We start from the raw sequence: 16,125 nt of genomic DNA on the forward strand, positions 1-16,125 counted from the left end.
GACATAATTTGAAAATTGCTTTTGTCCTTTACATTGTGTGTAAATTTCATGACGAATGGACCAAGAGAAACTCCCCAAATAGACTTGGAAACAATTCTGGTTCCATTGACCTACATTTAAAGTAAAGTATGTTTTTTCCTTCTCCTGTAAACTAGTCATTTTGGAGATACGAGGTTTTGTTCCGACAACAGCAAAATATACATAGATATATATTTCAGTTAAGCACAGCAAGATTCCTTTACATCATCAAAACATAGTCATACAGTCAGTGTTTTTTCACAGGCTTTATATTTTTGAAAACATTGATTCCAAACAACATTAGTGTATTAAAATCATCTGTTATAATATGCTTCATATCCTATGATCCAGCAGTGATTACTCCGGTCTGCAACTAAATCAGTTTCATATTTAAACATTTCCAAATTTCTTTGGTTTCATATTCAGGTATGTTAAAGCAGCATCATTTAAAATTTTGTTAAAGCTGTAAAAAGCATCATTACAGAGTGAGGAGAATAAAAACAGGCTGAAATATGATGAGCGTGCGCTGCTGCGAGTCTCCCTGTAAAACCTGAAATAATCATTTAAAAGTCAGAGGCGTCGTTTTCTGATCCAGCTTCTTTTTCCCGAGGAGCTCAAGTAATTTCTGTTCTGAAAGTAAACCCCACCGCACGAAGTCAGGAGTCTGTTTCCCGCAGTTTCCTTTGCTGCTTCCTTTGTGGCCTCCTTTGATGAAGAAGAAGATTCCAACAGCGATTCCCAGCAGTTCTGCAGCCAGACCCGCTACACAGAACACAGTCGGACCCAGATTCGGGGGAGTGACCTGCACATCTGAACAACACAGAAAACACATAAACGATGCTCATACACAGATTGGAGTCCCAGTTTTCCACTACTTTTTAGCTTAATTCACAATATAGACTCAATAGAATTGTTTACTCTGTTATTATCAAAGGGTCCAGTTCTGTTCTTACTGACCGCCTGTCTTGCAAACCTTAAACTGTTCCCCACCACAACACACCTGATCCAGCTCATCAGGTAATTATCAAACCTCCATGGTTCTCATTCACTGTTACACTCAGAGATTCATTAATGAAGCCCATTAACAGAATCAGGTCTATAAGCAGGTATAAATCTCACCCCATGTTTTGGTCAGTGGTCTATCCAGGGCCGCGTGCTCCACAGTGCAGGCGTAGATATCATCCTTCTTTGGAATGAAGCTCAGACGGGAGAACACATTGAAGGTTCCATCATCAGTGACGTAATATCTGCTGAGAGAAGCTTCATCCGTCACATCTATATCATTCTTGGTCCATGAAACTTCAACGTGTGCAGGGTAGAATCCAGTGATGTAACAGATGAGGGTGTTATTAGAGCCCAGCTCCACTTCGTCATCTGAGTAGATGATGCTTTTGGGAGCATCTGTGGACAAAGAAAGAATTTCATCATTAATCATAAATACAATTTGTTCAAAACAAGCAACTTCAATTTGCTGAGTTATTTAGATGCTACAGATAAACTGATCAAACTAGATATTATTGTTTTTATTATTATTACTGAAACATTTGCATTTAAAATGGTTTATCTTCCATTAAACTCTCTGATACTGAAAACAGTTACCATACAGGTGGGGAACTTGAGGAAAGAACCCCCCCCCCACCCCCCAATGGCTGTACGTTAACCTAGTTATAATATGTTTACTAAGTTCAGTTGGACGCGTTACTAAATCAAACAGGTTTCACCACTGTAGGAAGTGTGTTTAGTGTTGTTACATGTCATTATATTCAGTATTGTGTTTCCTGTACTGTGACTGTATTTAGAACATTCTTCTGTCTATTCTTCTTTATCCCTACATGGTCATGTCTGTCACACCTGTCACTTCTTATGTATAGGCTGAGCCTAATCTTGGCATCAGTCCAGCTATAAAACTGCATCAGCCCAGTGTCTTATGGGCTGGCTAGGTGTCTGGTACCTGCACATGAACAAACTTCACTTCTCCAGACATCAGGCTGGTCCCCTGGTTAAGTTGGGTTTGGATTCTTCACCACACAAACTGGTTTATACACTGAGCTTAGTAGCTATTTGTACAATAATTCACGAAAGGGAGGGCTGTACAGTGAGGTCTTGGAACTCATGTGTTGCGGTTGTTGGCATGAAAAGACCTAATTAGACCGTACATGTCCAGTGTGGACATCCTGAAGGATTTGCATTACGATACTTTATTTAGTAGTGTTTATAAAAGCCACGCTTGATCAGACTTGATCGATTTTTCCCCATGAAGTGTAAATTAACTTTCCCTGGTTAATTAGTTATTTTGTGTTTTAAAATCGAATTATAAATATCTATAAATCAGAAAAGGTGTATTTCCTGAAGAAAATGCAGTGATTGCACAGCTGAAGCAGGGGTTGCTAAGGTGTTGCCAAGTAGTTACTATGGTATTCCAGGTGGTTGCTATGGCATTCTATGCAGTTGCTAAGTTGGTGCAAGGTGGTTGCTATAGTATCCTAGGTGGTAGCTAGGGTGTTGTTAGGTGGTGGCTATGGTGCTTTTATATAGTTGCTAAGGTGTTGCTAGGTGGTTGCAGTGGTATTCCATGTGGATACTAGGGTGATGCTGAATGATTACTATGGTATCCTAGGTGGTTTGTAGGGTGTTTCTAGGTGGTTGTCGAGGTGTTTTAAAGTGGTTCCTAGGTGGTTGCTATGGTAGCATATTGTAGTTGAAAATAAATAATGGATTTTTTAATAGGATTTTAAAGTGCAGACTTTCTGCCTTAATTTGAGAGTATTTACGTCCAAATCAGATGAACAGTGTAGGAATTACAACCATTTTCAGGCACACACCCCCCCCCACACACACACTCCCCCTTCATTTTTAGGAAGTAATCGGACAAACTAACTAGAATCCATAAACATCACGAGACGCTGAGTCTGTTCTCTGGTAATGATCTGTCAGACAGTTACTGCAGCTTGTTTCAGTTCCTGCTTGTTTTTGTGGCATTTTACTTTCAGTTTTGCCTTCAGTGAGTGAACCGCATGCTCAGTTGTTTTGAGGTCAGATTCCTGACTTCACAGTTTCAGAACACTCCTCTCTTTTATGCCTTACTAAAGTCTTGGGTTCCTTTATAATGTGCTTCTGGTTATGTTGTCTGCACTGTGAAGCTCAGTTGAAGCATTTGGTCGAGTCTAAGCAGATAATATAGCTGTTTACACTTCATAATTCATCCTGCTGCTTTTTTCAACCCAAAACCTAATCCTAACCCTCACCCTGGCCCTAGTCCTAACACTAAACTTAACCTCAACCCAAAACCCAATCCTAACCCTCACCCTGGCCCTAGTCCTAACACTAAACTTAACCTCAACCCAAAACCCAATCCTAACCCACATCCTGGCCCTAATCCTAACTTTAACCTTTCCCTCAACCCAAAACCTAATTGTAACTCTCACCCTGGCCCTAGTCTTAACCCTGGCCCGAGTCCTAACCCTAACCCTAAGGTGACATTGGCAAACCTTACTCAAGGTCATGCTACAAGTGGCCAAGCACATTACACTGATAAGTCCTAACCCTAAATTTAACCTCAACCCAAAACCTAATCCTAACCCTCACCCTGGCCCTAGTCCTAACCAGAACCTTAACTTCAACCCAAAACCTAATCCTAACCCTGGTCCTAATCCTATTTCTAACCTTAACCTCAACCCAAAACCTAATCCTAACCCTCACCCTGGCCCTAGTCCTAACCAGAACCTTAACTTCAACCCAAAACCTAATCCTAACCCTGGTCCTAATCCTATTTTTAACCTTAACCTCAACTCAAATCCTAACCCTAACCCTCACCCTGGCCCTAGTCCTAACCAGAACCTTAACTTCAACCCAAAACCTAATCCTAACCCTCACCCTGGCCCTAGTCCTAACCTTAACTTCAACCCAAAACCTAAACCTAACCCTCACCCTGTCCCTAATCCCAACCTCAACCTCAACCCTAAACCTAATCCAGTGAAGCTCCAGGTTCAGGATGGTGTCAGTGTGTCTGTATCAGCTTGTTGAGGATGTTGATGGTCTGTATTAAACCTGTTAATGTTCAGTTCCTCTCAGATTAAACATCTACAGATCTGAACTTGGACTCCAAATAAAGTGAAAAACTAATTAAAAGTCTCCTAAAAAGGACAACTCAGAATAAAGTGTCACCGTTAGATTTTGACTCATCTCTCCTTAAGTTGTTGTTCCAGACTATATCAGCTTTTTAAGATGTTTTTTGGCAAACTCTAAGGCTTTTCTTCACCTATGTCATCCACCACAGTCTGGGCCTTATTATAATATTAATTATTTGCTGACCAATGTATTGTTCCTTTCGAAGAATGTATCAGATACTTGGTTTGGCCACACCTAATGTTTTGCTCTCTCTCTCTCTGGTGGGTTCGTTTTGATATTTCAGTCTAATTATGGCTTGATTCACTGACAGTGAAGCTCAGACTAATGAAAGAATAACACATGGCCATGCAACAGTTAAGCAGCCCACTGTCCAATAATTTTTGAGACCCTAATAATGGGAAGTGATGTATGTAAATTATTGTAATTTCTACACTGTTCATCCAATTTGAATGTAAACACCCTCAAACTAAATCTGAAAGTCTACACTTTGAGATCATATTCATTATTTTATTTTGATTTGATCCAAATGTAACATTTCAGTTTCAATATGCTGGACAGCTATAATAATAGTAACTTTGTCAAAAGTTAAACCTGTTTAATGTTCAGTTCCTCTCAGATTAAACATCTACAGATCTGAACTTGGACTCCAAATAAAGTGAAAAACTAATTAAAAGTCTCTTAAAAAGGAGATGTCCAAATATTTATGTCAATGTCCAAATATTGATGGACCTAACTGTATATACAAAACAGATGAGTGTGTGGAGAACTATATAGAGAGAGATATTGTAGTGTTTTTAGATACTGAGATTGAAATGCTGCAGTTATTCGTTTTTTATACATACAGTTTACAGTGCAACACTAGTGTTTGCATTGCTGTGACAGTAAGTCTGAGATGCATGAGCTCACATGAACAGTTCATCTGGTCTTCCCTCCCTCTTCTATCCATTTTTGGAGGGGAAAAATTGAAAAAAATCACTAAATAAATGGTTAAACCTTTTTTAAATCCCCTTTTTTTGAACCGTGACATCAGTGTCAGCCCATTTTGGAGTATTTTGGACTTGAGGACAGTAGAGTTCACCCAACTCAAACTTCTTTGTTGAGTCAAAAGTTCTCCCAACTCCCTTTTCTAGTTCTGCATCTCAGTTACATAAACAAAATAGAATTTTACTGAATTTGCCCCCCAGAGCCGAGACTCTTTCAGTCACACCAGACATTTTCACCTGTAGTGCTTCCAGATGTGGATGGCTGTGGCTTTGCTGGGGTTTAAACTCACAACATGCTGATGCTGGGATTAATTATTGGACAGTTGCACTACATGCAACCAGGCTGCTTATTAAAGTTATAACAAGTATTTTCTACAGGATGTTAAACATTCAGAGTAACTTCAGGGGCTGCTGAGTGGTACAACAGGCATAGCCTTCACCCCAAAAGAAGACTGTGAGTTTGAACCCCAGTGATGCCACAGCCATCCATAAGTGAGTCCCCAAGAGGATATGATTGAACTGAATCATAGAAAAGAGTTCATGTTGCTGAGGAAATTGAGCAAAAAAAAAATTGAGTTAACTCAAGAAATGTTGTGCCATCAGCTGCTTTATACTTTTAAATTAAGCTAACTTCTCAATGTTACAGTGTACTTCCTTTTACAGTGTTCTCATTTTTTACAGTGTATTTCTGATTTTTACAGTGTTTTCATTTTTTAGTGTATTTCAGATTTTTACAGTGTTCTCATTGTTTACAGTATACTTCTCATTTTTACAGTGTTCTCATTTTTTACAGTGTACACCTCATTTTTACAGTGTTCTTCTCATTTTTACAGTATTCTACTATTTTTTACAGCATACTTCTCATTTTTACACTGTTCTCATTTTACAGCGTTCACATTTTTACAATGTTCTCATTTTTTACAGTGTACTTCTCATTTTTACAGTGTTCTCATTTTGTACAGTATATTTCTGATTTTTATAGAGTTCACATTTTTTACAGTGTTCTACTATTTTTTTCAGTACACTTCTCATTTTTACAGTTTTCTCATTTTTAGTGTTCTACTATTTTTTTACAGCATGCTTCTCATTTTTACAGTGTTCTCATTTTTATAGTTTTCTCATTTTTTACAGTGTACGCTTCTCATTTTTACAGTGTTCTTATCATTTTACAGTGTTCTGATTTTTACACTGTTCTTCTCATTTTTAGTGTTCTAATTTTTACAGTGTATTTAGCTGCTAAAGTGCTGCTAGTTTCACAGAGCTAATGTTAGCAAACCTCACTGAAGGTTAGTTAATGTGTTGTGCTACTAGTGGACTCATCACACTGCTATTTATCAGAATCAACGTTCACAAGGGTTTTCAATCACAGTGTGTCTACCTCTACCTCTAATCACATCAGCATGGCTCTGACTGACTGCAGAAGACATCAACATAGTGGTATTCTGTGGTGTTGTCTGTACAAATATAAGAGAGAATATGTAAAAGCGTATCTTTAGAGGTCAGTATAGGGAAACAGCCTAGTAAAATAAAGTCAGAATATGGCCTTTATGCATGTCCTCCTGACTACAGCACTGGAACAAACTGTCTACTAAATACTTCATACGAGTCTGAAACATTACATTATAAAAATACAAGCTTATTGATAGAGATTTTAAATGCTGGGTGAGTGTGGCAAAAACATTTTTATTGGTATAACAGTATTACTGTTTGTGTCTGAACAGTAAAAAGTACAGTGTAATATGCTGAGTTTAAATTAGAAACCAAATGGAACTAGATATAAATTAATATTATCAATTATTACTGTTTTATGAACAAAGCACTGCTTTTTCAGTGCTTGCTTTTAATCCTGCACCATCACTTCCATTGAGACGCAGCAGGAGAAACTCAATAATATGGCAATTATATGCAGTAATAACAATATGCAAGAATCACAAGGTGAACTTCTTACCCCCGGATGTCCCTTTCATAGATTTTCATTTTTTAGTCTATGTAAATAAAATGGTCTATTTCCATGAATTATGCATAGAGTGACCTCTATGCCTATACACACTAAACTCATACATGGACCTAATTTAGTGTCTTAAGGGGGGGGGCTTCTTTCTCTATTTCCCTCTATAGTTAACCTTGCAAAGTAACTTTGTCCCTACATTTTCATGATATGGTCATTACATCACTATTTACTATTTTTAGCAAATATTTTTCTTTGCATCATCTCTATTCTGTTTTAATAATTGTGTGTTGCAGTCTTACCTTTTGGTTCTGCAGGGTAGTTGTAAGCTTTTACACAAACAGCCAAGTTTTGTCTACAGATTTCCACATCAGCAACAGCCTCCTCATAGGTTCCTTCTGTGAAGGAGATAGGATCTGCAAACTCTGGCAGGGTCATCACTCCTTTCCCCTGACTGAAGTCAGCGTGCCACATTTCTTCTCCATCCAGTCCATACATCACCTCTTTCTCTGTATCAGAGCACAGGACTATGTTGGTGGACCTGTGCTGAGCTGATGGTAAAAGAAGGAGAAAAGAACATCAGTACAAATACTCACACACACTGGTTTAACCCTTTGTGAATGGACAATAAACTGCTATTTCTGCTCATAACTTCTCTTCTTCTTCATCATCCAACCGAAAGCTGTAAATATAGAACATTCTTCAATCTGCTAAGCTTTAACATCTTTAAATTAAGCACCCTCACTTGAGAAACATCGTCTATAATGCTGAAACTACTCATTCACTCTATTAACCTCGCAGTAAGAACTACACAGATCACAGCATCACACCACACAGTGTGAGTGATGCTGTTTCAGGACAGGTTTGTTTGAAAATAAAGTTCATTTCTACTGATTTCGAAACGGTTCTGAATGTAAGAGCACGAAGCTGAAGGCTGGAGACAGACACCGAGCACATGTGCTTGCTGTATATAGTTTCTAATAGAGCGAAATCACAGTGGAGGAAAGACTCAGCTGATCAAGTGAAGTCTGAAATGTGTGCATTGTTGGGAAACGTTTCTACTGCCTTCCCCCTGGCATACAGACCACCAGACCATTCACCTAGATAGGACAATAACCTCCATCAGGGTCCATCAGAGTCAGGACAGTAAACAGTAAACACCTAATGAGAGAAGGTTTAGGTTCTTTCACATGTGCCTTCTTCTGTGTTCCTCCCCTCTTTTCATATGTTGCCATGTTGTTATACTATCTGCATTGTCTTAAAGATGTAGGTCCTTTTGTTTTAGCTACATTGTCCTTCCTGAGGTGAGCACATTTGTGACCCTCTCCTGGTCCCAGCCCGACCCTTTAACTCCACAGGCAAGAGCCAAAATCTGAAGATCCAGTCTCCTGAATTTCCAACACTAACATCCAGCACTACAGTTCACTATTATGTACTAGAATATTCACTTTTACTCACTTTTAGCCTCTGTGGAAAGAAGAACTGACCAGACAAGAACCAAACACAGCTTCATCTTGACCAGCGTAGAGGAAACAAACTCACACACGAGTGGGAGCTGACTGACTACAGTCTCTCTGTGTGTCTCTCTCTCACTGACCCCTCTCAGTAAATCAGCCAATGGGATTATTACTTTCACTCTGACTCTGCAGTATCTGGGTGAGTTTCAGCCTCTCTGCTCCCTGAAAGGGGACGTATTATGAAAAACTCACTTTCAGTGTTTGTGCTCATATATTTGGGTATGTGGAGCGACTCCCAACCCAAATGACAGAACCCAGTCAGTTTTTTGTGAGCTGCCTAAGTCAGAAAACATGGGATGTAACAAGCCAATCAGATTTGACGCCAGCTGGGACTATAACACCTGTCTGAGAGTCTCCACCCACGGCTTCACAACTAATTTTCGCAAAGTGGGGCCAGTTTTTGCTTGCTGTGCGGCTAACAGTTAAGCTCAGGAACTGCTCTGTTGTTGGCTGCACGTGAGTGCCGGGAATTTCCCGTTCCACCTTAAATGGTTCAGCAGTACTTAAGCACCATAATGTAACTGCTGCACCATTTAAGGTGGAACAGAAAAATACGAATGAGAAGCTGGAGAATAGCTGACTTCAGCTTTATGTCACCAAAGAATTAGAGGTGGGCGATAATAAATAATTATTACTAATTATTAATGTGTAAAATAATTGCATCCCTCCTCTTTGAAGGCTTATGATGGCCTAAATGTAACTAAAGCCCAGCAGTGAGGAGCTGGACTTTACCCTCCTCTGCTGTCACTGCAGATGGGCCAGGTCACCTACAGAGCAGCGCTGGTAGCTGTTAATGAAGTGATGCTCTTTTTATTTGAGGGTCCCATTTCAGAGGGAAGATTTCAACCATTACCCTGTAAGTCAGTTGCAAGGTGACACTCAAAAACAAGGGGTAAGGGTACAAATAAGAAATGGGATTGAGCCTTAACCCTGGTACTCAAGATGCATTAAGTGACCGTAAAAAATAATTTAAAAAAAATTTAAAAAGATTAAAAACAATACGAGCTCCAAGCTCAACAGGGTTCTCAAGGAATGTTTGGACAGGAGGTGGACTTTATACATGCTCAGTGTGGTTAGCTTTAAATTAATCTGCCTCAAGCCACGTATTCAGCTAAAAAGATAGTCAGAACAACAGTATAACTCAAAGTTAGCTTGTAGGCCTCAGTTTGGGCAGCTCTGCTAAATTACAACAACAACAAAACAAAAAAAAAATGGTGGCTCATGTCCTTTTCATCAGGAATATCTGTTTTAATTAAAGCAATGAGGAACTTCTGAGCTGGAAAAATCTATTTCCAAAGAACTGGGTGGTAAAGTGGGAACAGTCAGGAAAAACTGGTTTGGAAAGTCCTGCGAGCTCCACAGTGATCACAGAGCCAAACCTGGCCGGCTTTTTAACGGCTATCCATTATCTGAACGCTGGAGAAATCAGGAAATAAGGGTATTTTTCACATGTGCTTTCAGTAAAGGAGTGTTTGTATAGAGCTTCCCTTAAATAGTGGCTCAGAACAGGACCTTGAAACTGAGCGGTTTCAACGTCCTAAATGGTTCATGACCAGCCAACTCTTAATTACAGTTAGGGGTGATTTGTGTGAAATGTGGAGGTCAGCAACACGTCTGAGAGGCCTGTGATGATCAGAGATCTGAATCCCCCAGACAGCAGCACTCATTTCAGTTCAGCTACCATAATCAGTGACCACATGAGCAGTTTTCTTTCTGCTTTCAGAGGTGAAACTAAACGTATTCCCATAAAGATACAGTCACACACTTCCTCTTTTCCTGATACACCGCAGATGTTTGTCTTAACTGACAATGTTTTTTTAGTCAGATGCTAAATTATGTTGTAAAAACACATGAACTGTTAGGGTTTCTGTCAGTCTAGTTACAGTCAATGTAAAAATTATCACATATTTAGTCTTTAAGAATCTGCAAACTGCTTTATTTAATTATAACAGTGCAGCTGTTATAGAAGCTGCTTATATGACACCCAGAATGGCAGAGTAAGAATTGTACACAGTCCTATTGTGTAATTCAGTTTGAAATGTATTAATCTGCAGCAGTGATATTACATCAGTGTCATAATCAGATCTGTATAAATTAGACGTCTGATTAGCCACACACATTAGTTTCAACATGGATTAATATGCTTCAGCATTTGGACTGTCTTTTTAGCATTTTTTTCTGTCATATGATTTTTCAAAATCTCACCACAATCGGGAGCTTCAAACTTACAGAACTGCTGAGTCTAAACCACTGACCAGTGAAACCACGCAACCAGTGAAAGAGCAGCAACAGAGCTGCATTGTCAGCCTCTGTTAAACTCAGATCAATACAGGCCTAAAGGAGTTCTCTAATACAGTTCTGTTCAATATGCGTAAAACTGAAGGATGTCAACAAAGCAGGATATGAAAAGAAACGTGAACACACTTAATCACACATTATCATTTTGACTGGTTGAAGCCATAAAAACAAATCAGTTTCATTGGTCAGTAAAAGATTAAACTGTAACTCTGCCACTACTTTTGAAACTCTTACAGAACAGATTACAGTTTGAAGTCATTCCTCTTTTATTACCTGTACTGCAGTGTTACTCTGAACACACTCAGGTAAAGCTCTGATCACACACTGCCTAAACTGAGCGGCTTTGTCTGTTTGCATATCTGCGCCTAAAACCCACAACAGTGAAGAAAACAGGAAGTGAAAGTAAATTTCTGACAGACTGATGTTTGTGCAGAGATTCATTAGAAGAAGTGACTGTTCTGACAATGTCTGTTTGTGACTCACTCACAAACAGAATAAGCTCAATAAAAAACAACAGATAGGCTTCAGGATCATAACATGGAAGAGCTTAGTGAGCGTATGTGTCAGTCTACACATTTGAATCAACTAAAGTCAGTGTACTTGTCGGTCAGGCCTTTGTTAATTAGTTTTCCTGTTAGATAGAAGATCTGGGGGTGTTTTCCATTTAACTGAATTGAAATGAGCAGTTTTACATGAATCAGCATAAGGATAATATATTTTGTGGCATCCTTTGTAGTTTGGTAGTTTTGAATACTGATTTTTTTTCATGCTCATTGAAGTTGCATTCAGTCGCCGTGTTCTTTATCGCTGCAACATTAGAGAGAATGTTAATTTCAAACACACTGTGAGGGGCTATTGTGGAAGCATCAAGGCATATTTTGAGCTCCACCTTCTTATATACATACATCTGAAGGCCATATCAGGCAATATCAACTGAGAGCTCATATCTGAGAGGCACTATATTCCTACTGAGGACTCACTGCTCACCCACACCCATGGTGGCAAGGCTGCTTTGTATAAGTAATTAATTTCAAATTAATTTTGCCCCAGATTCTTAAGAAAAATAATGCTTCTGCTTTTGTCTCCAGATAAACTGTTAAAGGACTTGTTTACAAATCACATGTGCTCATAGTTAATCTGTAATTATGACCCTATAATTCAATTTATAAAATGATTGCGTCTATCAACTCATATAATCAGTGTAATTGACTTTCACTGAGAGACTTAAACCAGTAAAATTGTTATAAAATATGTTTATTAATTGCAACAGAACACGTACAAAATCAATAGTCAATTTGCAGCCAATTCAATAATGTTATCCATACTGATCACAACATCTCTAAAAAGCAGACGGCTGTAATGATAATAAAGCTAAACCTGCTACTGAAATGACAGGGACTGCTAATACACTGGCTCTTAGCCTTATAAAGAGGTATCCTGGATGACCCACCCTGGACCTTTGTACCTGTACCTATGTTTCTCGGTTGGTGTAGTGATGTATGTGTGCTTGCATTTTCCTGTGATTTTTGTCTAAACCTGAATAAGAAATGTAATTTCCTAAATTATTGATACTATATTTCTTAAAAAAGACATTAACGATCTAACAGCTTTCATCTAAAACAATTAATGTACATAAACATTTAACCATCACAGTACAAGTTCAGAAATAAATCTATTGACCCAGATCTAACACATTTCTCTCATTATCAATCTAACTATAAAACTTCCACAAAGCAAAATATCAGCTCACGCTTAAGCAAACTTTGATGTTCAGTTTTGTAAAGGATTCTTAAAAATGAAACAGATATCTAACATGAATTCTGTAAACATAATGCAGGTGATTAAAGCTGATTAAAGACTTCAGTGCTTCACCACCTGACATTAAAGATGACTCCTCTATATCATCAGAAGAACCTGCAAGAATTCAGATAAATGTGTTAAAGGTTACAGAAAAACAGTTTTGTTTTGTTTTTTTGAATTACAAAAAAAAGAGTAAGACCAGTACAAAACATACCAGCAGTGAACTTCACACGAACTCTGTAAAACAAGAGAAGAAGTGTATTATAGACATTACAGTCATTCATCAATACTCCAGATGGATCAATGTCAGCTGAACTCTCTCGAATCTGACCTGGAGATTTCTTCTTGTAGTAGAGGAATCCAGCAGTGGACAGGATGATCCCCAACACAAACCCTGAAGCTCCGATAATAATCTTGTCCCTATCAGAATCAGTAAAAGAACCTCCTGCAGGACAAGAACACCATTTCATTAATGTGATAAACATACTGTTATGAATATAATGCCATTTTCACAGCTTTATAATAAACTCACTTTGAGTTCTGTTTATTCTTTATTGATATTTGCTGACAAGCACGGTCTGTACTGATGTGTGTTTATTCTCACCCCAGTTGTAGATGAGGGGCTCCTTGGAGCTGGCGTGCTCCACCACACAGGAGATCTTCTCTCCAGATGTGGGCGTGTACTCCAGATGGGAGTGGATCTGGTAGTACCAGTTTCCATTACGCATCTCCTCAGTGGACACCACATCACCGGTCACCATTTTACCGTCTTTCAGCCAGTACACATCGATGGCTGGGGGGTAGAAGCCATACGCGCTGCACATCAGCATGGCTGGGTGACCCTCACTGGCATGCTTTTCTGACCTGAGGCGGATTTTCGGTCTCACTGCAAATATCAGATATCAGAATTTTTTTAAATGACCAGTCATATTTTAGTCATTGATTTAATATGAATAGATTATTCTATGGTACTAGCTGATGAAGATTTACCCACTTAATCTCAGATCAATTTTAGGGTACAGTTAAATATACCAATAAACATGTAATAATAAATATAATCAGACAGAAGTGGCATAGCAACCGGCAGGAGTCTGGAGTGGAGCAGCGCTTCAAAGAACTTCAAGATGAATGGCAATAGAAGCAGAGCCTGGCAAAAGACTGTGACGGTGGAGACAGCACTTCCAGGCTCCACAGGGAGGCTTGACAGCAGAGCTCAATGACGGGACCACAGTAAGGTTCAATGACGGAGGCATGAGGCCGGTGCTGGCGAGAGGAAGGCCAGTGAAAGCAAAAGAGAAACCATCAAAGTCCTCAGTGTGGAAGGCGAGCAGCGGAGCGGGCGGTGAGTCGGCACTGCAAAGAGAGAGGCTGACTGGTAGGTTTAGCAGTGGCCGCAGACTGTTGGTCCAGTGCAGTGTAGACAGCAGATGGCTCTTTGTCCCTCCTGCGACCAGTCGTGCTCACAAATGGCTGGAAGGTGAACATTGTCCAGCTCAGGTCAGTCACCAGTGGCGGAACTGGGGCCCCAGAATGCCCAGCATCGATGGCGCAGTGGTCAGCAGAGAAAGACGGCAGCAGGTGGAGCACCAGCTGTGTGTGATTTGACACGGCACACTGTGAGGAGTTTTGCCACACACAGGAGGAGCTGCAGTGGCAAGGATGCGACCTCAGGAGAGGACTGGGGTGCTCACCACTGGCTGGGACTGCTTGCGTCCGGGGACTTGGCTCAACCTGGTCGGTTGCCAGGGCAGTCGACATTTGAAGGGGGGGTGCTATGTGGCATCCCCAAACTGGCCAGACTATGGACTATTAATAGCAGAAGAATGGGCTGGAGGTTAGGGAACCAGCCATGTGACTGGAAGGTCACAGGTTTGATCCCCTGAGCTGACAGTACGTGACTGAAGTGCTCTTGAGCAAGGCACCTAACCCCCAACTGCTCCCTGGGTGCTGTGACTAGCGCTGCCCACCGCTCCGGGCAAGTGTGCTCACTGCATCCTAGTGTGTGTGTTCACTAGTGTGTATGTGGTGTTTCACTGCACGGATGGGTTAAATGTGGAGGTGAAATTTCCCCATTGTGGGACTAATAAGTGTTAATCTTAATCACTTAATCTCAATCTTAAAACAGCTCTTATGAGTCATTAATATTGTTTTACTTAAATGATCCACACATGTTGTGAACTGTGTTACTGCTGACATCATTTGAACGTTATGCATTCATGCCAGGATTTGTTAAGAACATTACAGCATAATAGCATAAAAGTCCTTGTGTAAACAATGACTTAACGGTCCTTGAATTAACAATTCAGTTTGTATTTTACTGCATCTACTAAATTGCTCCTTTTGATATTGGATCATTTTATCTACAGAAAACTCATTGGAAGCAACATAAAACTTAGCACATGTGATATCAGCTGGCTAATATTCAACCATCTGTGCAGTCGTTATAAAAGAAACCAAACTCATTCATGTTAAAAGTAATCATCAGTATTTAATCTGCTTGTAATCAATCTGGGAATAAACAGTTTGAGGTCTGATTTAATCATTTAGGACCCCTCACCTCCATCTCTGAGCACAGCTTACTCCAAAATACAGGAATATTTATCCATGTTATTTTTACAATGTCTGTACAGATCAGCTCTGCCTCGTGTATCTTCTTTTTATCAGTGGAGGCTACATTTGTTTCTTACCTGTTTTCTCCAGAATGTTAGTGAAGTCTGTTGGTAGATTGTGTTTGCAGTATCTCTCCAGCTCGCCTCTCTCCTGCACTACTACAGGTCCCTTGTTAAAGCGCTCTGCATTCTTCACTCCGAGCTCAGTGAACCCTACAAACTTCCCCACAGTGCTGTTAAACCGTAAATATGGACTCTTATTAAAATAGTAGGTATCAATGTATTCCGCATCTGTCAGATCTGGTGAACTGGTGATACAGTCTACTACTCTGTAGTAATCATATCCATCTGGAAATAATATGAAGAAAGAAATAGATTAGTTACAAACACAGTAACGGGTCTAAAACCACTAAAAAAATATAAATGCTGTTAAACTCAACAACCATTTAAACCTTTAATATTTATGTAAAAATGTAACACAATGTTTCCTTCCTAACAGTCATTTCATAATAAAGAATTTAACAGAAAGTCTATTTATTTCCATAAAAAACCTATAAAATGATTGTAAACAGACCTGCTCTCAAACACAGACTCAGAGCGAACAGCAGCTGCAGAATCAGGATCATCTTGTCTCGACGTCCAACAACAACTGACAGAGTTTAAGAGAGTGACTTCCTGATTATACAGACTCACTGACCAATCAGGATCTCCTGACCTGCTGCATCACATGTTACTAAGGGGATATTAGTGCATTTTAAAGTAAATATATAAAAAGGGTTAAATTCTTAAATCAAAGTGTTTATTTGTAGACTATGTATACAAAT

General features: G+C 39.5%; 2 protein-coding genes across 2 annotated transcripts; both read right to left on the reverse strand.

Annotated features, from left to right (window-relative positions):
* Positions 1–8,638, reverse strand: LOC118801630 (H-2 class II histocompatibility antigen, A-U alpha chain-like). Its single transcript, XM_036561992.1, has 4 exons — positions 8,536–8,638; positions 7,380–7,628; positions 1,138–1,419; positions 1–828 (listed from the first exon to the last, which is right to left on the reverse strand). Exons 1-4 carry the CDS (start codon positions 8,588–8,590, stop codon positions 578–580), a joined length of 837 nt encoding a protein of 278 aa, XP_036417885.1. The 5' UTR covers positions 8,591–8,638; the 3' UTR covers positions 1–577.
* Positions 8,639–12,125: 3,487 nt separating this feature from the next.
* On the reverse strand, positions 12,126–15,949 carry LOC118801636 (DLA class II histocompatibility antigen, DR-1 beta chain-like). Its single transcript, XM_036561999.1, has 6 exons — positions 15,876–15,949; positions 15,380–15,649; positions 13,297–13,578; positions 13,024–13,137; positions 12,907–12,929; positions 12,126–12,806 (listed from the first exon to the last, which is right to left on the reverse strand). The coding sequence occupies exons 1-5, from the start codon at positions 15,925–15,927 to the stop codon at positions 12,919–12,921; spliced, it is 729 nt and encodes a 242-aa protein (XP_036417892.1). The 5' UTR covers positions 15,928–15,949; the 3' UTR covers positions 12,126–12,806; positions 12,907–12,918.
* Between the last annotated feature and the right edge of the window lie 176 nt (positions 15,950–16,125).

This window comes from Colossoma macropomum, unplaced genomic scaffold (genome assembly GCF_904425465.1).
Source record: "Colossoma macropomum unplaced genomic scaffold, Colossoma_macropomum, whole genome shotgun sequence".
NCBI classification, from domain to species: domain Eukaryota; kingdom Metazoa; phylum Chordata; class Actinopteri; order Characiformes; family Serrasalmidae; genus Colossoma; species Colossoma macropomum.